General features: G+C 35.7%; 1 protein-coding gene across 1 annotated transcript in view; it reads left to right on the top strand.

The window, feature by feature from the left end:
• akap12b (A-kinase anchoring protein 12b) overlaps window positions 1-24,524 on the top strand; it is a 52,982-nt gene that overhangs the window by 5,534 nt on the left and 22,924 nt on the right. The window contains 1 exon segment of the mRNA NM_001281788.1: window positions 22,321-22,423. Within this exon segment, the coding sequence (NP_001268717.1) occupies window positions 22,321-22,423 (103 nt within the window).

Raw genomic sequence — 24,524 nt, 5'->3', positions numbered from 1 at the left:
TAGTTCCTGATTCATCAGGGGTCGCCACAATGGAATGAACCACCAACTACTCTGGCATATGTGTTTTATACAGCAGGTGCCCTTCCAGATGCAAACCTGTAAAAAACTATTAGTATTAGTATTAAAATAAAACAATCAAATGAAATAATAATCATCCTTAAAATGATAATGCTATTGATATTGATTCTTTCAATTGTAATGATATTTAAATAATAAATAATAATATTTAAATAAATAATATTAAAATAATATTTAATATTTAAATTAAATATTATATATAATATTATATATATTTCAATTAAATATTATATATAATATTATATATATATTTAAATAATAAATAATATTTAAATAAAACAATCAAATGAAATAATAATCAATCCTTAAAATGATAATACTATTGATTCTGTCAATTGTAATGATATTCATGTAAAATATTGAAACTAATAAAAATAATATATGACTTGACTACCATTATTGTTTATCGTAATTAATATTAGTGTATAATAATTATTATAATTATTATAATTATTATAAATCTTAATTATAATTATAGTGTTTCGAGAATATACTAATGATAGTTATTATTATTATTATTATTAATTTCCACAATGCAACCTAATTTAGTTTAAGACGTGGCTAAATGAGTCTAAGCCTATACAATCTGCTTATTATACTGAAGCATACTTTTCTTTAATGCATTGTCATGTGACAGTTTTGAAGTGCAGTAAGGGAGAAGGAGAGAGTATGAAAAGACCATTAGTCTTTTATTAGAGGAGAGCAGGAGGCACTTAAAGTAATTCACTTAGATGAAGGATGCAGATGGAGAGTGAGCTGTCATCAGCTGAGGAAGTTGGAGAAGAAAAATCAGATGAGTAAAGGCTGGTATGAAGAAATCCAAGTTAGAAAAATAACAATTTAGTTGCTCCTTAATACTTTTTTTTATTATTGATAATCTGTTCATGAGGTGTTTAGTGAGTGTTTATTAAGTTTTTGTTAGGTAATTGCATCAGGCATTAAAGGGCCCACCTTGGACCCTTCAGAGCAAAATATCCTGTCTACAAAAGGAAATTTGAGGAGGCTTCATCCTCATCAAGTAACTTCCCAGTCAAATATTCCTTTATTCTTCTGATTAGGGTTTTTTATTTTGGTGCCAAAATTTAGCCAATGGATTTTTTTGTTGTTGTTTTTTTTTTTGTTTAGTGTAACTATCTATAGTGTCACATGGAGCTTGTCAGTTGTAAACAAGAGACTGGCCTGTTCTTTAGGCCACATGATGACTATTTTAGTAAAGTCAAACACTTTTAGAAAGCAATTGAATCAATTTTAGAAATATTCGACACAATATGTCATGCACTGCCTGTACTTGTGAGGGTCAACTGTCTGTGATGTTTAGTGCAATTTCATTACAGGCGACAAGTGAGAACATTTAAAATAATCAGAAATGTACCTGTGTTATCATATCACAATCATATTAAAATGATGACACTGAGGACTGTGGTAGTAATGCTGCAAAATTAGCTTTAAAGCACAGGGATTAATTGCTTTTAAAATAAATTAACATAAAACAGTTGCTTTAAATTATTATACATATTAGTGTAAGTTGACTCAAAAAGTATATAAAATCTTATTGACTACAAATGAACCATGCATTGATTTCTTTACTGATGTTTTTGCTTTGCTTGTTGAGTACAAAGAAGGACATCAGATGAGCTATAAACAGAGTTTGTGTTTAGAAACAGATACATCTCACTTTCTCTCTCTTTGGCTTTCTCTCGCTAATTAGAAAGACCTGTTTACATGGGTCAAAATAGAAGGCTTCTATTTTCACCAGCCAACTCTCACTGCTCTCTTGCTCCATCACATTCACTCTCCTTTTTTGTTTTTTGTTCTCCCCTTTAGAAGTTGGCCTCATAAATTGTTAACAAGTGCCAGAGTTACATAAAAACACTTCCAGAATTTCCAATGAGTCCAGTGAGGGCAAAGGTAGAAAGAAAAATGTAGACTATAAAAAATATGTAAAACTTATGGTGAATACTGGCAGCTGTGGTTGAAATTTACCATAAAAACACAGTAGAAATTGTAAAAAAAAAAAATAATAATAGTAAAAATTAAACATTTTACATAGATATATATATACACTATATCGCATACGGACCCTCAGCATGCGTCAATAGCGCCGCCACATTTGTACAGTGCTCCTAGGACAAACGAAAATCAACTGTACTTAGTCAAGTTTAATGCTAATGGAAAGATGCTGGACTTTAGCACTGTGTACGGGTGTAGTAACGAGCAAACAAAGAAAACAAAGCATAAAGGCAAAACATTTTATTGGTAAGATTTTGTTTTTTACGTTTTTGTATGTTACAAACGTTGACGATGTGTTAATCAGGTAGCGTTATTGATAATAAAACAGTCTCTTACTGCATTCACCATAGGGCAAAGTAGCACCAACTTGCACTAAATTCTAGGCTTATGTTAGTTTAGTTGAATAAAATAAGCAAACAATGTAAATGAAATATGTCAACAAGTCACTGTGGTGCTAGAAACATGTATTATTGTCGGCTAAGTGAACGAGTCATTCATAACAGAGATTCATTTACAAACTAATCGTTCCCTTCGTTAGAATGAGAAGTGAAAACAAGAGAGGGGGTGTTTCAGGACATGGATTAGATCAATTTAACAGGGAGGGAGGATAATGCATTTCCATGCACACTAATACATGCCTGTGTGGTCACTTATCCATCGATGTAGAAAAGTACTTATTTATTTTGCAAATTCAAAAAATATTTAAATTCTGAGCACCTGGAAAACTCCCGATCATAGATATATGTTTATACAGTTGAAGTCAGAATTATTAGAACCCGGAATTATTAGCCCGTCTGTTTATTTTTCTGTTTAGTGGAGAAAAGATTTTCTCAACACATTTCTGAACATAGTAGTTTTAATAACTCATGTCCGATAACTGATTTATTTAATCTTTGCCATGATGACAGTAAATAATATTTGACTGGATATTTTATAAGACACTTCTATACAGCTTAAATTGACATTTAAAGGCTTAACTAGGTTAATTAGGTTAACTAGGCAGGTTAGGGTAATTAGGCAAGTAATTGTACAGCGATGGTTTGTTCTGTAGAATATCGAGAAAAAAAATTGCTTAAAGGGGCTAAAAATGTTGTCCTTAAAAGATGTTTAAAAAATTAAAAATTTTATTCTAGCCGGAAAAAAAGCAAATAAGACTTTCTCAGCAAGAAAAAATATTATCAGACATACTGTGAAAATTTCTTTGCTCTGTTAAACATAATTTGGGAAATATTTAAAAAAAGAAAAAAAATCAAAAGGGGTTTAATAGTTCTGACTTCAACTCTATGTGTATATTTCTCTGGCTCCGGATGGCCATTCCTCCACTGCACCGTTGTCCCGCATTCATTTCAAAGGACCGCTACCCTGTACTAAAATGGCGGCTCTTTTGACGCGTTCATTCCAATACACAGTAGTGTTAGCAACATCTAATGGAAATATCTATCAACAGTTTACAGTAAACTGCTGTATTTCATTCATTTAGTGTTTTGAAGTACACTTCAAACTACACATTGTAGCTTTGTAACACATCAATCACAAACACAAGCTGGTGTGAATGAGAAAGTCAAAAGATGAACCAATGCTCATCACAACCAGCTTTTACCCCAAACAGAGAAGCATACTAATATGTTAAAAAATGCTCAGTTTTATTTACACAACCACAGTCATGATAACAAAATAAAATTAAGGTAATTCAACAAACATTATTTTTTAAAAATTAGATGTAAATGAGGAGAAAAATCGTAGCAATGTCTACGAAAAAACAAAACTTGAAGGGTCATGCTGGAAATTCTGAGAAAGTCAATTTACAGTTATTAATCGTATACATTAAGAAAAACTTTCTGTTAACCAGGTTATTGATTTTTACTGTATTATTTTTGCAGTTTTAGTTGAAATCAAGGCCACAAGACATCCATTGATATATCATATAATTATAAATACAGAGCAAAAAAGTTTTTGTTTTTGTTTCACTATTTCTCACGTAAACATGCTATTATACTGTATTTTCTTTTCTCCTGAGTTACTGCAGATGGGCTTGTGCTGATAAAACTAAAGCGCTTTCCTAGTGGAGATCCCACACTAAGTGCTTTCATCAGGAGCAAGCATCAATAACGTTTCATTACAGCCCTGCCAGAAAAAGACAATCACCTTCCACCGTTTACTTTTGTCTGCACTTCACAGCTCAAGAAAGCCATTGTGCTACTGAACTAACGGCTAAAGGTTCCTAGATGTGTAGCTTATCACAAATATAGTGGAGGCTGTTGGCTCATATATAGTACATTTGAAGAATAACATTGTCAAGGTTTGTGAGCATGGATTACGGATTTCCGAGTTTGGATCCTCAACCTCAGGTGATTGAATGCTTTTGGATATTTTGGGGATTTTTTAAATGGGTTTTCATGAGCCGAACCACTTGAGGGTGAGTAAATAGTGAGTACATTTAAATTTTTGTGGTGAACGATTCCATTAAATTACTGGCGTCCTCGTGTGTATTGTTTCCAGTAAAGTCCATAAACAAAGGAAGATGCTAAGGGCGTTGCTAGCCATAAAAACAACAGGGTAATGATGTACATTGTCTCCAAACATTGGATTGATCTGGCATGTTGTGCGGTCCAGCTGGTTGCAGATTGTTTGTATGCTGGCTTTATTGCTTAGTAATGTTGATTGGTTTTAGCTGATGTCATAGCAGTTGTAAAAGGGTGGATGAAGTATCCACATTTTAAAGGAACACTCCCCTATTTAATAAGTAAAAATATAATAAGTAATGGTGGCAAAGCGGTGGCGCAGTAGGTAGTGCTGTCGCCTTACAGCAAGAAGGTCACTGGTTTGAGCCTAGGTCAGTTGGTGTTTCTGTGTGGAGTTTGCATGTTCACCCCGCGTTTGCATGGGTTTTCTCCGTGTGCTGTGGTTTCCCCCAAAGACATGCGGTACAGGAGGGTAGGCTAAATTGTCTGTAGTGTATGAGTGTGTATGGATGTTTCCCAGCGATGGGATGCTAGAGAGGCATCTGCTGTGTAAAACATATGCTGGATAAGTTGCCGGTTCATTCCGCTGTAGTGACCCCAGATTAATAAAGGGGCTAAGCCAAAGAAGAAAATGAATGAATGAGTAATAAGTAATGGTGTTAAACAACTTTTACAATTTTTAAATCCATTCAGCCAATCTCAAGAGCTGGCTGGAGCACTTACACCTAAGTTTAGTCAAAGACTATAGAATACACAAGACATGTCACTCGTATCTTTTTGAATGGGGAAAAGTGTAACGGTCAATATGGTAAAGCCCCGCCTACTAGTACTGGAGCCAATTATCGATTGCTATATGGCGAATGAAGCCTGCCTTCTAGTACAGGAGCCAACCATCAATAACTTTAGACTGACTATAGTCCGGGGGAGGGGCTTGGACCAGACGTGAGTTTCTGTAGATTTTGTGTGATTTGGACGTTTAGAAATAAAACTAAAGGGATAGTTGTTGTTTAAATCTATTGTTGATTCCTATTATGAAATTCCATTGTAAGCTTGGCAAGTAGTTTTGGAGAATTTGATGTTCCCACATTCAAACAGAATGCCCGAGCATACTGCCTGAGAGATGTTTCAAATATGGCTGGTGTGTGAAATGACTCGCTTTACAGGGACTTTAGTTTAGCATAGATCAACGAATTGGATTAGACCATTAACATCTCACACAAAAATATCAAAGGAGTTGAGATCATTTTCCTATTTAATAGTTCAAAGAAAGACAGCCCTTTCTATGCCGTTGAGGAACTATCTCATTCCAGCACAATAATAAAGGGACTTTGCTGCTGGACCATGTCAGGTGCAAAAATGTTATGCAGATATTTATTATTTTTTCATAATTATTTTTAAGGGTTTCCACCTTTGATTGGGATGGAAGATTTTCACAGACTGGAAAGTGTGGGGAGCAGAGATAGGGAAACGATCGGCAAAGGACCTCAAGCTAAGAATTGAACTCAGGTCACCGTGAGCACCTTGGTGCTATGTGTCTACGCACTAACCACTAGGATATTTGTACCGACCTGTTACGCAGATTTTAACTAGGTGTGCAAGTGAAGGGCTTGGTGCTGGGGACTATTTTCAGGCTCTGCACAATATCATTGTGCCTGCTGCAGCCATTGTACTGCAGCAAAGTTCATTGATTATTAAAAGGAATGAGGGCATAGTTCTTAGCCATATCCAGTACTGTCGCAAGCTTAATTGGTGCTCTAGGAAAAAGACACCTCGTGGTGTTCATGTCGCCCTTTCCAAGACCGAAGAGGTGGAGTGGGGGGTGGGGTTTTGTTGTCTCCATGCCACCGCTAGCAAGATGCCCATTTCTAAATCCGCTACTGACCATATCTGCGTAGAAAATAGCAAGTTTTAGTCAGTCAAAGTCCGCAATCTAACTACAGAAAGTTTTAAATAGAAAAATCGTAAAAACTCTTTTTATTTTTGTGCAAGTTGCTATGCTAATGGTGTAATCCTATTCAATGATCTATGCAAGGCTAAGCTAAACAAATCTAAACATTCTCCCGCTAGATCTGGAGATTGAATGAATTAAAAAATTATAAAGCTAAACTAATAAACTATTTAACAGACTGAATAAGCCTATTTCAAAAAATGGAGTATTTCTTTAACAAGGTGATTTCTCTTTTAAAATCTTGAGTAAAATAAGGGACTAAGCTGAAGAAAAGTGAATGAATGAAAATGTTGGGTAACATTTACAGGCTCACTAGCCTGTGCTGTGTTTGTTGTTAAACTTGTAACAATCAGCTTTATAATCAAAGGGAATATGCAAATACAAACACTCTCACAGAGTCATGATGATGATGTCAACAAAATTAGGCAAAACCCACAATCAGTGGATGGTACTGGATGTAATGTCATCACAGACAGGAACCACTCCCTATCAAATGGACTTCAAAACAGATGATCTGATATGTGTTTTTTCCTGAAAGTGAAGAATGTTGCTGAACATTTTTAGCTGAGATTTGTGTGAAAACAAACTTCTGGCCACTCTTTTGTTTCAGAAATAAATCAAGGATTTTGTTGGTTTTGGTTCATTAGTAGTTTTTGTTTTTGTAGCAGTTCGTCATACTCTTAAATTAGAATCAACACTAAAGGGCAAATTCACTAAATGTTTTGGTATGCTACATTTCACAGCAAATCTTCTTCGCTAACCACATTTGGCTGCCACAATAGTCTTTCCTATTACCTCTGGTGGAAAGCATTTCCTATTAATGGTGACAGTGGTAATGCATCAAATTATGGATAAAAGGATTATAGGCTTCTTTCCACCTGGTACTATCATACAATTCTGTGCATTTTCAGTGATCAAATCACAAGTGGTCAAATGAAACACATTACAATTTCTACCTGGTGTTAACATGCATGCACTGACTTGTGTTTTTGTTGAGACCCTTGTATCTTATTTCATCATCCTTCGAATCATTTGCGCAAGAATGCTCAGTAAAGTATTATATATATATATATATATATATATATATATATATAAATATATATATATATATATATATATATATATATATATATATGTGGAACACATGAAAATTGATCAAAATCCAGACGTCAAGTGTGGTTTTGACTGTAAACCATGTGATATGGTTTTGGTGTGCTTTATCATAACATTTAATGTCACAAGAGTTACATATTATGTCATGTCTTTTGTGGCTATTCTAATGGATTTGACAGTGAGCCTTTGCATAATAAAGGCATTCTTATCAAATGTGTTTATGACTACCTATGGACATTACAAACTTAACAAATCGTAAAAAAAAGATTTAAATCTGATTTATTTAATGTTGTCTACTTCTAACAAACTGACAAAGAACATCTTAACGTGATAGTTCACCCCACTAAAAAAATTCTGCCATTATTTTCTCATCCTTCACTTATACAAAAAATATTCTTTCTTAAATTTTTTAAAAGGCTGGCACCCATTGACTTTTTCATTGAATTTTCTTCCTACTATGAAAGTCAATGGGTGCCAGCAACGAGCGTTCTTCAAATGGTTATTCTCACATACTAGTTTAAAACCACATGAAAGTGAATAAATGATGAGGTCATTTTCATTTTGGGGTGAATTAGTTTCATGAATATTGTGTTCGTCACTGATTGTAAGGCATTTTTATTAACACACAGTGAAAACACAATGCACATTTTAAACGAATCACTTTTTTTCTTGTTTATGAATGTTTTCTGCTTTAATGGTGTAGATGACCTTTAGTTGTGCCCCTTGGGGAGATGTGGTTCAATGAGATCAATGATGCAGTAATTAAAGGTTGAATTCAATGTAACATAGTCAGGAGACATGTCTTCCTAATCTTATAACAGCTCTTCAATTTGAAGAAAATGAATCTATCATGCCAAGACTAAAGGCTTCCTGGTGAATTGTTTTGCATTAAAGTTCAAGCTGTTGTGTGAGAAGATGCTTAAAAACTGATTTCTAATCATTGCTGAAAGGATGTTGATAATAGTAGGTGTTTCATTGTAGATTAACAGATGTGCTAGCTGTGACTGAGTAAAATCAATACTGGAAATGGGGCCTCAGCATCCATTTAAGTCATGGTGGAGCATCACTAATGGGTAATAATTATGACTCAAAGTTTGTGTAATAATTGCTCAGACCACCATGGTGAAGTGGATTGTTTAGAGAGTGTACTATTTCTTTATTATTTTTAGAAAATATACTTTGTGTATAGCTGTATTGTTTATAGTGAGTCTTGCCTAAGACAAATACATAAATGTTAACATAAATATGCTTGGAAGCAGATTTACTGTACAAAACATTCCTTCATTTTGCTTCAGCTTAGCCCCTTATTTATCAGAGGTCGCCACAGCAGATTCAACCGCCAACCTATCCAGCATATGTTTTACACAGTGGATGCCCTTCCAGCTGCAATCCAAGACTGGGAAACACCCATACACTCTCCCAGTCACATACACACTCATACACTACGGTCAATTTAGTTTGTCCTATTCACCTATGCCACGTGTTTTTGGACTGTGGGAAAAACCAGAAGAAACTCACGCCAACACAGGGAGAACATGCAAACTCCACATAAAAATGTCAACTGACCCAGTTGGGACTCAAATCAGCGACCTTCTTGCTGTAAGAACAGTAAAACATAAAAATAAGTTAATAGACATTTAAACTGTGAAAATTAGTAAAATATAAATAATTTAAACATATTTAAATTTACTAAAAGTGCTATTTATTTATCAGCTGCTTGATAGTGAATAAATTTGAGGAAGCAAGAATACTGTAATTTCAAAAACTCATATTTAAATAGCAAATTTCAAATCAGCAACTAAATCTGTCATCTGCTGGACATAAACTGACCAAATAAGTGTCCTCATATTTCAAATTGGGGAAGCCACAGATTATGTGAGATCCAAAGTTTCTGTGGGATCCTGTGCATTGCAATTTCTCCCATTCATGGTACAGTGTATGATACAGGTGTCCTGACATTTTACTCATCACATTATTCTACCAACACTGTATTTGAATAGTTCTGAGGTTGGGGTTAGGGATTAGGTAGGTTAGGGTGATATTACAGCTTCATATCACTCTACTCCACCTTAAAATTTGCACTGGTAGCAAAATCTGATGGGTAGCATATTCCATCATCAAAATGTGCCATCTACTTTTTGAATGGGAGGTAGGACAATCTGACTAGGGGCACTCTCAGAAATAAAATATAAAATTACACTAGCTATCACTGGGGTTGTACCTTTTTAAAAAGTACAAATGTGTACCCTAAAGGTCCATATTAAAAACTCAAGGGTATTTTCAGGTACTAATATATACTTTTGAGGTACCAATATGAACCCTTAAAGTACAAATGTGTACCCCAGTGACTGCTGGTGTACCTTTGTTTCTGAGAGTGTAGGACAAATTGACAGAACCAGCCAACTGTTGACCAATCTGAAGACATTAAGTGAAAAGCTAATATGAAAAAGTCTTCATACTGATGAAATGAGTTGTATGAATCATTTACATTAATTAATAGGAATTTAAACTCTATAATCATTAAAAGGGACTTAGAATTGAACCTCGGGGAGGGGGACACTATAAGACTTCAAATTACATGGGGCTATAATCATGCTACTGGCTCTTGCTTGATACGTTCCTGTGTTGTTTGCGACTTTGTCTTTGCAGAATAACTAAATAGAAGAGAACAATGGGAGGAGCTGAGGACTTCCTGTATCAGGCACATGCGCAGTTTCCTCTTTACTGCAGTGCAGCCTCCTCAGCTCAGTGCTGTACCAAAAATAACCAGATGCTGCTCTGTCCTGTCTTTCTCTCTCACGCTCTCCCTCTTTCTTTCCCTCAGAGGACAGAATAACCCTTCTTCATCCTTGAATGTCAAAGCATGACTCATGCCTCTTGACAAACTGATGTGTTCCCTATTTCTGGTAAAGGTGCATGTGTTTCTGGATATGAGCACATGGGGTGGATGTTAGAAAGCAGGTATCAAATTTGTAAGCATACAAGGAGAGTTGTAATAGCTCAGCACAATCATGTATTGATTGAAAGGTCATATATCGCTTTGGCAACACCATGCCATGGCTTTTGGAAATGTTATCTTCAGATCTATACTTTTAGCTGGAGAATATAGGCAGTGATGCCCTGTAGTAAATACTAATAAAGTGTTCTGGGCACTATAGGGAAGATAGAGACAGGGTTCAATTTGGTTTGTTCTGATTCTGATGGGCTATTTTTGTTGGCAGAGTAAGTAGATGATTCACATGCAAGGTTAAAGAAAACAGTTGCTCACAGATGCTCATAAATTCTCATTTTAGTTTAGGTGCTTTTATTTTAGAAGTAAAGTTATTTTTTTTTAAAGACATAATTAACCCAAAAGTCAGTTTCAGTGAGCATGATTTTTTCATTGTACGGAGGAAACGTCCCTTCAAGATTCTTAAGAACTGTAATTGTGCACAATTCAACCAAAGCTAGTCACATGCCTATATCACATTAACATTGTTAAGGCATAAAATAAAATCAGGCAGCATGTGAGAATCAATATGAAGCCAGTCCTATTGTCTAAAACAATTCTGGATCAACAGCATGTGGCTGTTGGCAGCAGTGGTTGCTTTAACTTCCCTGGTGTTGCATCTAATGTTCTCTCAGGTCTATTAGCCAGTTTCACTTTCTTTCTCTTTAAAGTCTCCATGAACCGGAAGCTGCGATCCTTAATTTTTTTGTTTTGTGATGCTGTTGCTACGGAAACAGAATTTTAAATGAGCAAACAGTGGTCGTGGCTGGTTTTTTCTACCGCATGCTGATTAAAGTAGGCGTTTCATTCAGAAAGGTCGGGGAAAGTGTTTAAGGATAGTTATTACAACCTAACACCTCCTGCTCACCATTTCTGTTTGTTGTCTAAACTGACAGTTGAACCAGTGTGGTTAAGTATGTTAGCCTCGACTATTACCTCAAAGTCACATAATCTGATAATTTAACCGAAAACAAACAGAAAGTGCATTTTAATTAAAGATTAGAAGGGCAAACTATTTTCTTTCTTTATGACATGCACAGAATAATTGTTCACCACAAAACTGGCAATGTGTGCTAACAAAATCATGTGGTTCATTTTGATTTCCTGTACCACTTTACAACACATAGGAAATGTCATTAGAAAGTGTAAGTATCACAATCCACAAAACTGTAATAAAGACCTTGTATCTCTTACAACCCAGCAAACAATTTTATGTTTAACAGACGCCTAATAGATGACTAATTTGATGACTAGTTTGATCACTAGATGACTAGTTTTGGCCTATTCTTAGATGTCTATTAGATTTTCACTGAAAGCCCAAATTTAGCTTTGTTTTAGCCAAGACGACTATGTTTAGACGTGTTTTAACGTCTATTAGACATATTTTAAAAACAGAAGTGCTTGCTGGGAATTAGATCAAGTCAACTGTTTATGACAGAAGAGTGCAAATTTTGCATTGTCCCTTTTAGTTCCAGCCCTTATAGGAATTATGTGACTTTGCTTACATTTTTGCAAACTGGAAATGTCTTTTTCCTCACTTTTTAGATCATATTTCTACAAGAGGAGGGAAAAGCTGTTTTTTCCATTGGAAATGTGGGTTGTTTAAATAACACATTGTCATTAAAAAGTGCTAAATAGCATGTTTAGTTTTTTCATAACATAATATTGTATAACAAACCACTCGAAAGAAACCTTTATTCACTAATTATCCATAATTATAATCTATGTAAAAAAGAACAAAGACTGTGTTTCAACCAAGTGTTTACAACGCGCCTGGTATTAACATGTATTCAAATAGATCCGTGGTCAGCACTGTTGCCTCACAACAAGAAGGTCGCTGGTTCAAGTCCCGCCTGGACCAGTTGGCTTTACTGTCTGAAGTTTGCATGTTCTCCCCCTGTTCGTATGGGTTTCCTCCGGGTGCCCTGGCTTCCCCCACAGTCCAAACACACGCACTTTAGATGAATTGGGTAAACAAAAATGGCCGTAGTGTATGAGTGCAGGTGTTTCCCAGTACTGGGTTCCAGCTGGATGGGCATTCGCTGTGTAAAATATATGCTGGAATAGTTGGTGGTTCATTCTGCTGTGGCGACCTCTGATAAATAAAAGACTAAGGCAAAGAAAAATGAATGAATGGAAAAACATTCATTTTAAATGTGTTTTAGTACAATGCTGTGATGTAGGAATATCTTGTTGTTGTTTTAGTGCACTTTCTCACCAAACATCCCATAATGATCACATGTTTGGTAAAAAGCCAGAGTGTAAGTTGTCTTTTATGGCTGTTTGACCACACATTTACCGTTGGAAGAGGTCCAGAATTAACAAGCTCAAAACATTTTAGATCCCATTAGCACTTGTTTTAGCATCATACACTTGTCACTGGATGATGAAAGCACATCTTAATACAAGGTGTAAGCAGAAGTTATTGCCTTTGTACAGCTTCTTGTATTAATTTCGCCCAAAAACGGCAGTGAAATGTAATTAATGTAGGCAGAGGCATACATTTCCACACATGAGCTAGATTTGCCCTTTTTCTGCAGTCATTAAACTTATTCAGTTTCACTATCTCTACCAGATCCTCACTTTAAACTCTAGCCTGTTGTTCCTTCAGAGTATCAGAAGAGTCACGTCTGAACTTTTCCTTTCTTCTTATGATCTAAATCACAGGAGGACCCTTGGGATGGAGCGATAGGAGGAGGTTTATTGTTTTAGACTGACTGTGGGGGGGCTGAATCTGGGACACTCCGGCCGATCCGCTTGAGACACAGGGAGGTCCTGTCCTATCGCATTGATGTTTGCTCATGAGGGTGGCCTTAGTGACAGCTGTTTGGGGAGTGGAAGGAACAGAAGACTCCCAATATCGATGGGAGACAAATAGAGGGTCAGGAAAATCAGGAAAATGCACAGTGGGGTGGCCCGCAGCTTGGAAGACTCTCCGCACGGACATTTATACGTACAAAGCTCCTGGAATTTGCAACAAGATCACTCCTTTTTTGTATATTGCTTCCAGTCTGCGCCAAAAAAATAAATTCCTTATTCGTCAAATGAGAAGTAAAGTATTCACCGCATATGTTTCCATGAAACAAACAAATCTCGAGCCAACATGAAGGAAGTTTTAGCAAAGTGAGCTCTTAATTCCTCGCAGCCTCACAGATATGTGATTTATCAAGTCAGGGCAAAGAAATGCAAAGCTGTCACTGCACTATTTGTAAATGTGAAGCTCAAATGCCATAAATTTGCCAGAGTCTAATAAGTTTAGGCAACAAAATGATGTGTTTGTCTGCCTTTGAAGCCACAGATTTTCCCCTTCAGTAAGTGAGAAATGGGCGGTTTGGACTCTGGTTCTAACTCAGACTGATGATTTGTGGACCTCAAAGACTGTTATGATCTTGAACAGAGTAACTGATTCCAATTGACTGTTCATTCGATATGATTAGGCATGTACAGGCGCAGTTTATTTTGTTAGCCTGTTTGTCAGGATCAAGTTTTTAGCGCAAGCCTGTTTAAACAATGATACAGTTTACCACCACTGTAACACAACACTGGGGTAGATAGATTTTGAAGCAAGTGACTTAACTAATAGCGACTGGGGTTTGCTGTGTGTTGCCAGAAGTTGATCGTCTCACATCTGTGTTTGTGTCGAAGGAGATGATGCATGCAGTTTGTGGTCTCTGAGGCTCTAGTATTGAGTTTTTGTTACCCAAGTGTGTGTCTGTGTGTTAACCCCCTACACAAAGCAAGTCTTTCTCTCTCTTAAGTAGTTTATTGTTTATAAATTCAGCTAAATTTCAATCTGATTAAAAATGAATGAGATGATACTTTTCATAAATGGCTGAACTGTTTGATGTCGGGAGATAAGGTGGCTTAGTGGTTAGCACTGTTGCCTCACAGCAAGAAGAACGCTGCTTGGAGTCCCTACTGGATCAGTTTGCATTTCTGTGTGGAGTTTGCATGTTCTCCCTGTGTTGACATGGGTTTTCTTAGGGTGCTCAGGTTTTCCCCACAGTCCAAAAACATCAGTGAATTTAATAAATTAAATTGGTCATAGTTTATGTGTATGAAAGTGAGAATGTATGGATGTTGGGCATGCGCTGTGTAAAATATATGCTGAATAAGTTGGTAGTTCATTCCGCTGTGGCGACCCTTGATGAATAAAGGGAGTAAGCTGAAGGAAAATGAATGAATGACTGAATGTTTGATGTCTCAGGGATGGAGTCACCTGCAAAACCTGCTGTGATTGGCAGTATTATTTCTGCTAAACCATTTTTATGAAATTGACATGGCTATTATTAATTAATGGAAGCTTAAGTGTTACCTTTTGTGTTTTTCATGTTGGTTAGAACACACAACACAGGTAAAAAAAACACAAAAAAACTCATGTTTATTTTTATAGCACTTTTACAATGTAGATTGCGTCAAAGCAGCTTAACATAGAAGTTCTAGTAAATTGAAACAGTGTCAGTCCAGTTTTCAGAGTTGATGTTCAGTTTAGTTCAGTTCAGTGTTGTTTAATTTTCACTGCTGAAAGTTCAAACGCTGAAGAGCAAATCCATTGATGCGCAGCTCCACAAGTCCCAAAACAAAGCAAGCCAGTGGTGACAGTGGTAGGAAACAAAACTTCACTAATTGACGAAAGTGAAGGAAAAAAAAAAAACCTTGAGAGAAACCAGGCACAGTTGAGCACAACCATTTCTCCTCTGGCCAGACTTTCTGTGCGTAATCATGCATCTCAAATACAGACCTCAATTATAGTTTCTATAAGGGCTATATATCGTTTGAGCATGGATATATCGTATATACCAACAATATGTCGTTTGAGCATGGATATTGCAATATAAAATAGTCATATTGCAATTTATTATAATTTTTTTAAGAATATAAGATACATAAAATATTAAATATATTAATATTTTTGTAATTATTTTTTCAATGATGACCATGTTTTTATTTATTTATTTTACATTTGATTGTTCAATTTCTGTACTTGCTGTTAGTTACTGTTAGACTGCCCTGACAACCATAAAGCACTGTTTATTCATTTATTTTTGCTTGTAATTTATTATAATTTATGCAGATGCACTGCATGGAAAAATACTTGATCATCCCAGTCGATCTAAATTAATGAAATCTTTCTGAATAAAGTTATTCAAATAACCTGGTGAAATTTTACTTAAATGGCAGTTAGGCATGGGCTGGTATGAGATTGTGACGTATGACAACTTTTGAAAAATATCATAGTATTCATGGTATTGTGGATACTGCTCTAACATATATTCTTTTTAAATGTCTTCTGCTCTCTTCATTAGTTTTAAAAACACAGATTCGTGTAAAACGACATTTTTGGATATCTTTTCTGCTGGATATACTGTTGTCCTAAAAAAAACTCATTTTTGTGGTAGGAATGATATAGCAGAACATTTTGGCAGTTTTAAAACCTTTTGTAAAACCATGATATACCCTGAAAATGGTTAACAACCCATGCCTAATCGCAATAAATATTGCGGTAAAACAAAATATTGCAATGTAAAAAATGTTTTTTGTAACAACTGTAACAAGTAAAAATCCTATTCCAAATGAGATAGTTAAGCAACATACAATATTATAATTGAATAGTCTGATCACAATGTATCCAAAATGTTTATCATCCCACTGACATTAGAATTTGTGAGATTTTTAAGATCGATATCAAACAGCAATTAACATTTACCAGATTTCCTTGTAGTAATCATATTGTATCAAGGGATTGTTTACATGAAACAAATCCTGTGTTCTTTTATTCACACTCACGTTGTTTCAAACCAGTACGTTTGAAAGAGCAATATTCAACATCACTGCCTTTTAATGTAAGGCCATTTTTTTCCAAAAGGGTTTGTTTGTGTGTGCGTGTTTGTCTTTTGGGGGTACATAGATTTGGTATGACATGAGACTGTAAAACTTATGACAGTTTTTTAGTGAACTACCTTTTTAAGGCCGTGAGCACTTAGTTCTTGAGTATGATTTTATCTGACCTGTCTCCTCCGTTTAACATGTTTAACTATCAGCTGCTGATTTTGGATCTGAAGTCTTTCTTCCCTGTGGACTCTTTCGATAACAGATTCTATCATGTTTCGTTTTTGCACTCTGCAAACTTAAAGGGAGTCCCACAGGGTTTGGTGCGCTGACCACTGTCATTGTCTGTCTACACCCTGATTAAAACATCATGTTTTCATCACTTCTATAATGATGATCCACAGCTTCACACCTTATATTCCCCTTTCTTCTGCAGAAATGATGTCAGCCTGCATCTCAGACCTCTCTGAACAGTTTTCATAATTACCTCATCTATTGCTGTTCACCTTTTTTCATACTATAGAATTTATACTCTTGTTTTCTAGCCTACAAAGCAAAAAAGGCTGATTTCCTGATTGATAGAGTCAGGCATCAGGCACATAAATCAATGTGTCTAAACTAATTCTTCACTATCACTTCCAGGTTAGACAATGTCTCTGTCCTTGCCTCCTGGTGTTGAAAAGGCACCCCATAAACAGTTTTAACTGCTCTCACTGACAAGCCTATAAAAGGATTCTGACAAATATTTTGTAATGAAAACACATCCATTTTGAAATAAATTATTTACAATTTGTATGTTATTTGCGTTGGTTCTCAATGTAAATCTCTCTTGTTTTACCTCTATGATTCAGTCATCATTAACAAAGGGTCAAAGGGCAGAGGTTAATGGGCATGAATAAACCATGACCCCCTAGGGGATTTTTATTGCCTGGTGTCAGGCCGAGTTTGAGTGTGTATGAAATTATTTGAATGTTTATAGTGAGCTTTAAGTCTGTTATGAAAATATTACATGCTAGATTTTCTAATTCGCTACAGTTTATTATATTTACACATTGTACTATGAGCAGGACCATTTGTTTTAGAAGATTTTAAAAATAATTTTAGAAAGTCTATCTGAAAGTGTTTTTTTGCCCCTATTTTTCTTGTATCAATAACAGCAATTATGCTAAAAACATTTGAACAATATTTTTTCCAGAAGCAAGAACTGGAAGCTTTGCTTGGGTCTTGAAATGTCCCCTCAGTTCTAAATTTTTAGGTCAAATTTGGAGCATAACATAAATTATGAATGTCACTGACATATTTTACTAACCTGGGCTTAACGTTTACATGAGAATTAGTTTACAATAATACTTGTTGTTCATGTTAAGGGGTTTAAAATGTTATTCAATTGACTGGGGCCTCACTTGGAAATGATAGCTCAAGTGTTTGGGTATTTTGTGAAATAAATGAAAGATTATAAAAAATTTTTTGTTACTTAATAAATGTTACATTAAATAATAAAAAGGAAAAAAGGAGATTTTTTCAACTTGTACAACAAAAACTAATTTTCATTTAGTTTAAAATAAAAATAAAAATATGCTAAAATAAAATAAAAGAATAACAAAAGCACAACCAAATGACACATTTATACTTTAAAGATCTTTATAAAGTGTAATTGTCCATTTTAATGTATTTTTTCAAAGTGTAAACATTGCTAATAGTCTAAAATTTCAAATATCTTCAAAATGTTGGGAAGGTTATATCTTTAGGATGAGTGCTATTTGGAGTATTTGACAGGATAGATGTTTAAGAGTGCATGAATTCTCCTCTCCTTTGCAGTCTTTTTCTGTCAGACAGAGAAGAGATTTGCAGAGTGATTTGTGGGAAGAACAGCCGTCCCTGAACCTTTGATCCACAGAGAGAAGAGGAATCTGTCAGATCAGTGCAATGAAGGGCAGCAGAACAGATGTATGAGCATAATGGGTATATTTAGGAAAACATTAGTTTTCGTTCTGTTAATGTATAGCATAAATATACTGAAATAATGGAGCACAAGGCAAGTCACAAATCACATTCACGACAGCAGACACACACACTCACAACCTGATGTCACACCTCTGTACAAACCTCACACCCACAAGTGTGTTGTGCCATAAACACAGATTGTATTTATCTTTACTTATTTGAGTTAAACAGCTGTCACACTTAGACACATTGTGTCAGTTTTTGTTAGTTGAACAGTTGTTAAATGTCCCTAGTGACTTATGATATTAGAGAAGGAAGGACCAAGAGTTTTCAAGAGTTTTTGCAAAAGCTGTTCAACTGACCAGTAACAGTGGATAAATTTCAAAAATAGCATGACTTATTGAACTCATTCACTGTCAATATCAAGTCAATCTTGTCAATATTTGATTATCCTTAAATTTGGAAACAATAAATAACATAATCCATTATAAAAAGGAGTCTACAACGAAGACTGTATATCTGCATCTGTTGGGTAATCTGTTTGGAATGTCATAAAACCTTAATGGATTAATCAATACAGTGATCTTAAATGTCATTAGATATAAACTGTTTTATATTTAAAGTTTTTTTTTTTTTTTTTTTTTTTTTTGCCATGTTTTGCTTTGTGATAGGATGGTAGTATTTGAAAAGAGAAAGGAGAGCATGAGATTGGGAAAGGTTCGCAAGCCAGGATTGGAATTCGAAGCTCAGTTGCATTATATGTCAGCTGAATTCAGAATTATTCGACCCCCTGAATTATTAGCCCCCCTGTTTATTTTTTTTCTCAATTTATGTTTAACAGAGAGAAGATTTCTTTAACACATTTCTAGACATAATAGTTTTAATATCTCATTTCTAATAACAGATTTCTTTTATCTTTGCCATAATGAGTTCATAATTTTGACTAGATATTTTTCAAGACACTTCTATACAGCTAAAAGTGACATTTAAAGGCTTAACTAGATTAATTAAGTTAACTAGGCAGGTTAGGGTAATTAGGCAAGTTATTGTATAGTGATGGTTTGTTTTGTAGAGAATCGAAAAAAAAGTAGCGTAAAGTGGCTAATCATTTTGAACTTAAAATTTTTCTTAAAAATTTTAAAACTGCTTTTAATCTAGCCGAAATAAAACAAATATAAGAACATTTCCTTGCTCTGTTAAACATCATTTGGAAAATATTTAAAAAATAAAACAAAATTCAAAGGGGGCTAATAATTCTAATGTCAACTATATATATGTTATTACCCCCAGATTTTTGAGGGGTAGTATATTTTTAAGATTGTAAATGTTCTGGATCTGTAAGTTGGGATAATGGAGGGGGTGAAGCAGAGCCATGGTTGGGGAATTTGGGTGGGGTGTTCCCCATCAGGCTGGAATTCTATGAAGGGGCATAGGAATGTGGAGAATGACTGTCATGAAATGGGCCTGAGTGTCAGAGGACAGGACGGGTTAAAAGGACACCTGCTGGACCACTGTCAAAGCAGGCCAGGGCTCGAGTCTTCTCACTCACGTTTATTTCTGCCTCTAAACAGAAATTAACTTTCTGCGTAATTGCATTGCTCACATATTTTCGTACTGGCCCACAAGAGAGTTCATTGTGATTTTTATTACTGTTCTATTATTAAACTAGTCTGAGGCCTAATTGACCTTTAACTTAATAGAACTGCTGCTCGGAGTGGAAAGTCTTTCTTATACGATGCGTCACAATGTCTGTGATTCCTGTTTTCTCCTTTAATGGAATCCAGAAGCCAGGCAGACAGTAGTAAAGAGTGGAAAAACTCCTAGATCGACTATTTCTAAGAATGGTGATAAGAATTTATTACATTTGGATCTGTAGTTACCAGAGCAGAGAGTACTTTTTTAGATTACAGCAGTGTCCAGCAATGCGAACTGAATCCAAATTGTGACTGACAGCACACGGTTGTGATTCGGTTCTACCGTCACTGAAGTATGTATTGTCCTTGAGGGAATTGTGAATGCTCGGTTATGTGGATAAACCATGCAAATTCCTCAGCCAGTCAAAAGGTTCAGCTGTCTAAAATTTCTAAGATGTCATTTCGTCTTCTTCAAGGAGGTCAGTGTTACTTTGTATTTTAATGTAGTTAATGTGGGAACAATATGAAGGTTGGAATTAAAACCACACATTATGACAAATCCAATATCAAATATTGGTCTTCTGAGTTCCTCTCCTGCATCTGTTTTAAAACTCTAAATACACAAGAGCAGTGACAATATATTTAGATGGTTCACAGCTCCTTTACTGGATCTGATCCAGGGAGACTCAGTGTGCACACGTGTTATTATCTGTAAAGGTGATCACTTGTCAAAAGTAATTCATTCATTCATTTTCTTTTCGGCTTAGTCCTTTTATTAATCAGAGATCGCTTATCCAGCATATGTTTTACGCAGCGGATGCCCATCCAGCTGCAACCCATCTCTGAAAAACACATAAACACTCTCATTCACACACATACACTATGGTCAATTTCATTCATTCATTCGGCTTAGTCCCTTTATTAATCTGGGGTCGCCTCAGCGGAATGAACCGTCAACTTATCCGAAGGCGAACGTGCTACCCACAGCGCCACGGCATCGCCTATGGTCAATTTAGCTTACCCAATTCACTTATAGCGCATGTCTTTAGACTTGTGGGGGGAAAAGGAGAACCCGCAGGAAACCCACACGAACACAGGGAGAACATGCAAACTCTACACAGAAATGCTAACTGAACCAGCCGAGGCTCAAAACATTGTCCTTCTTACTGTGAGGTGATCATGCTACCCACTGCGCCACTGTGACTTCATCAAAAGTTATTTTGACAACAGGAATTCATATTTTGAGATTTTGATTTAAATCTGATCTCAGACCGAAAGCTCGACATCTCCATTTTTATAGTCTCTGCCATCTGGTCGCGTGAGGATATCAGTTCAGTGTATTGTTCTCTAGCGAAGATTGCTCAGCGCAACTGTTGCTTGTAGCTCTAGCAGCTGCTTCCATGCTAGCTTGCTATAGGTTGGAACTATCAAGCCGCGTCTGTCTTGTCATCATTTTTTTCGAACTTTTGCTTGCCATTTAATACAAATCAGTTAATCTTAGATGACGGATTTTAGTAGAGACAAATGTGTCTTTTTTTCAAAGTACATTCGCGTGTGTTTACTGTCATCATGGCAAAGATAAAATCATACATTTATTAGAAATGAGTTATTAAAACTAATGTATGTTTAGAAATGTGTTGAAAAAATAAACAGGGGGGCTAATAATTTAGGGGGGCTAATAATTCTGATTTTAACTGTATTTATGTAAAATAATAAAAAGCTTACTTTTTAGCATTTTCCTAAACTCCAAACCATCATATTGAATTGAGTTCTGATTTTTTCTATGATGCCAAAGAAGCAGTCTTTAGGCCAATCTTTAAAATAGTTCATTGTTATTTAAACTGTAATAATAATAATATAACTATATTGTGGTCAAATAACAGCTGGTAGTTATCATGGTTGCTTCACAGCAAAACGGTTGCTGGTTAGTTTGTGTGTTTCAGATGAAAGGGCATCTGCTGTATAAAACAATTTCCAGATTAATTGGTGCTTCATTCTGCTGCGGCGACCCCTGATAATGCAGGCAATAAGCTAGAGTGAGTGAGTGAGTGAGTGAGTCAGTGAGTGAGTGAGTGAGTGAGTGAGTGTGGTCAAGTAATTAATAAGAATACTGACTTTTTGTTTCAAAAATAATAATAAAAAATGTAAGGAACCCTACTTAATTTAATTATTACATTAAATTGTACATTTTAATGTGAATATTTTTTAATACTTATATGACCAAATTCTAACTCATACCTACACTCAATAAGTCTGCTGAAAACATTATAATCCAGTTCACAAACCTTCATCTTTCTCTTACTTTCTTTTTAGCCTCTTCAGAAGAATGGACAGATCTCTATTTCCAGTCTTAATGGGAAAACGGATGATCAGACAGAGTATAACGGCCACACCGAGGAGAACCCACCGGCTGAAGGTATGTGCTATAATCCACATGTGGGTCTGTACATTGTGTGCAAACATATCTATATCAGTCTCATATCTTTATTACTGTGTCTGTGTGCATGCTATGACAGTGACTGACACTAATAGTGGTCCACCTCCCAGCGTCAGGGCTCTGTGTGTGTGAGGCTTAAGTTGTGATCTTTATCTTTTTATCTGTGTGCCCTCATACCCCGACTGATCCCTCTCATAATCCCACACTATCCTAGAGAAGGGAACACCTACATAGAGGCTACAGTGAGTGGACACCAACATAGACCTCTCCTTACTCGCTAAGGAAAACCCTACAGCCATAATCCATAGTGTGTTTATTTTTATTCGCTTTTTGCATTCTTTTCTTCCTTTTCAACTACGAGAGACCACCGAGAAGCTGCCCCCCAATAATATTTAGAAAGACATGACCTAACTGACCTCTTTAAGAGACCAGTGCATGTTTTAATAAGCTATAGTCTCTTTGCATGTGTAGAAATCTTAGGTGTGTTTTATTTTGAAGGTCAAATAGCCTGATTTGTTATGGTCAGATGGATTTTGTAACTAGCAAACTGAAAATGGGAAGCCATGATGCTTTATTGATATTCAAACGATAAATCTGTGCAAAACTAAGATGAGAAAACTACTAAAATAGGATAAGGAAGTTGTATTAGCATTTGACGTCTGTAAAAAAGCATTGAAAATGTTAAATTATTCAAGGTTAGTATTTATGGGTAATGGAATAGTTGAAGCAGTATTTAGTACTTAGTATTTAGCAACTTTGGTTAAAATAACAGTCCACTTTTTCGTAAATAGTCTTGTTGTACAAGTTACCTTGAGTTAAACAGCTAAGTTTTACCATTTTTAAACCCTTCAGTTGATATCAGGGTTTGGCAAAAGCGCTTTAGGCTTAGCTTAGCATAAATCATTGAATCAGATTAGACCATTAGCAGGTTTTCCTACATAACTTTTACAACATAACTTCCTAAAACTTGACTTTTTTTCTGTAGTTACATCATGTAAGACCAGCAGAAAATGTGTTATTTTCTAGATCAATATGGCTAGCAACTTTACCTTCATTCTGGCTTAATTATCAATTAACTTTGCTGCCATATTATGGCTGCAGCAAACCCAGTGACATTATGTATAGCAACAACATTTAGTGTTGGTAAGTAGTTACTAGGGGTCCAACAATACAGAATTCTTACGGTTATAGTGTCTGTACGGGGGTGACACGGTGGTTCAGAAGGTCTGTGGTCACCTCACAGCAATAAGGTTGCAAGTTCGAGTTCCGGCTAGGTCAGTTGGCATTTCAGTGTGGAGTTTGCAGGTTCTCCCCGTGTTTGTGTGGGTTTCCTCCGGGTGCTCTGATTTCCCTCACAGTCCAAAGACATGCACTATAGGTAAATTGAATTAACTAAAATGACCGTAGTGTATGTGTGTGAATGAATGTGTTTGGATCTTTCCCAGTACTGGGTTGCAGCTGGAAGGGCATCCGCTGTGTAGAACATGTGCTGGATAAGTTGGCAGTTCATTCCGCTGTGGCGACCTCTTATGAATAAAGGGAGTAAGCCGAGGGAAAATGTTTAGAAAACTTTTTAACACTAAGTGAATTGTGAAATTAGTCTATTTACTAAAAAAGTGGAGTGTTTCTTTAAAAAGGAGACCAAACGTCTGCTGTAATTGTATGATGTTCTTGAGAGTCAAACTTTTCACAACTTTTCACAAATCACACATTGTTGTTTCTCTCATAAACGTTTTTTACTTTTTGTCTCAAAGCATATAAAAGCAGAAAACAAATGAAACATTTATTGAGTGAGAAACCAGTGGACAACAAACGAGATTATAGTCTCTTTAAAATAAATCATCTGTGCCACATCTGATAGTGTAGACATATTTACAGACAAATAAAAATGGTTCCTTATTGTTGTGGCTGTAGATTCAATGAGATGTTATGTATAAAACTCTCACCCCTGACAATACCAGGACAAGCCCTTGATTTTTTTCTCAAAGTGCCTCAATACAGGCTTTATTTAATCTGCATGATTAATGCTGTAATGCCAGCCAAAAGTGTTTAGCCATAATTTTCTTCCATGCTCCGTCCA

Source organism: Danio rerio, chromosome 20 (assembly GCF_052040795.2).
Source record: "Danio rerio strain M-AB ecotype USA chromosome 20, GRCz13ab, whole genome shotgun sequence".
Taxonomy (NCBI): domain Eukaryota; kingdom Metazoa; phylum Chordata; class Actinopteri; order Cypriniformes; family Danionidae; genus Danio; species Danio rerio.
This window is presented reverse-complemented; position numbering and strand designations above follow the sequence as displayed.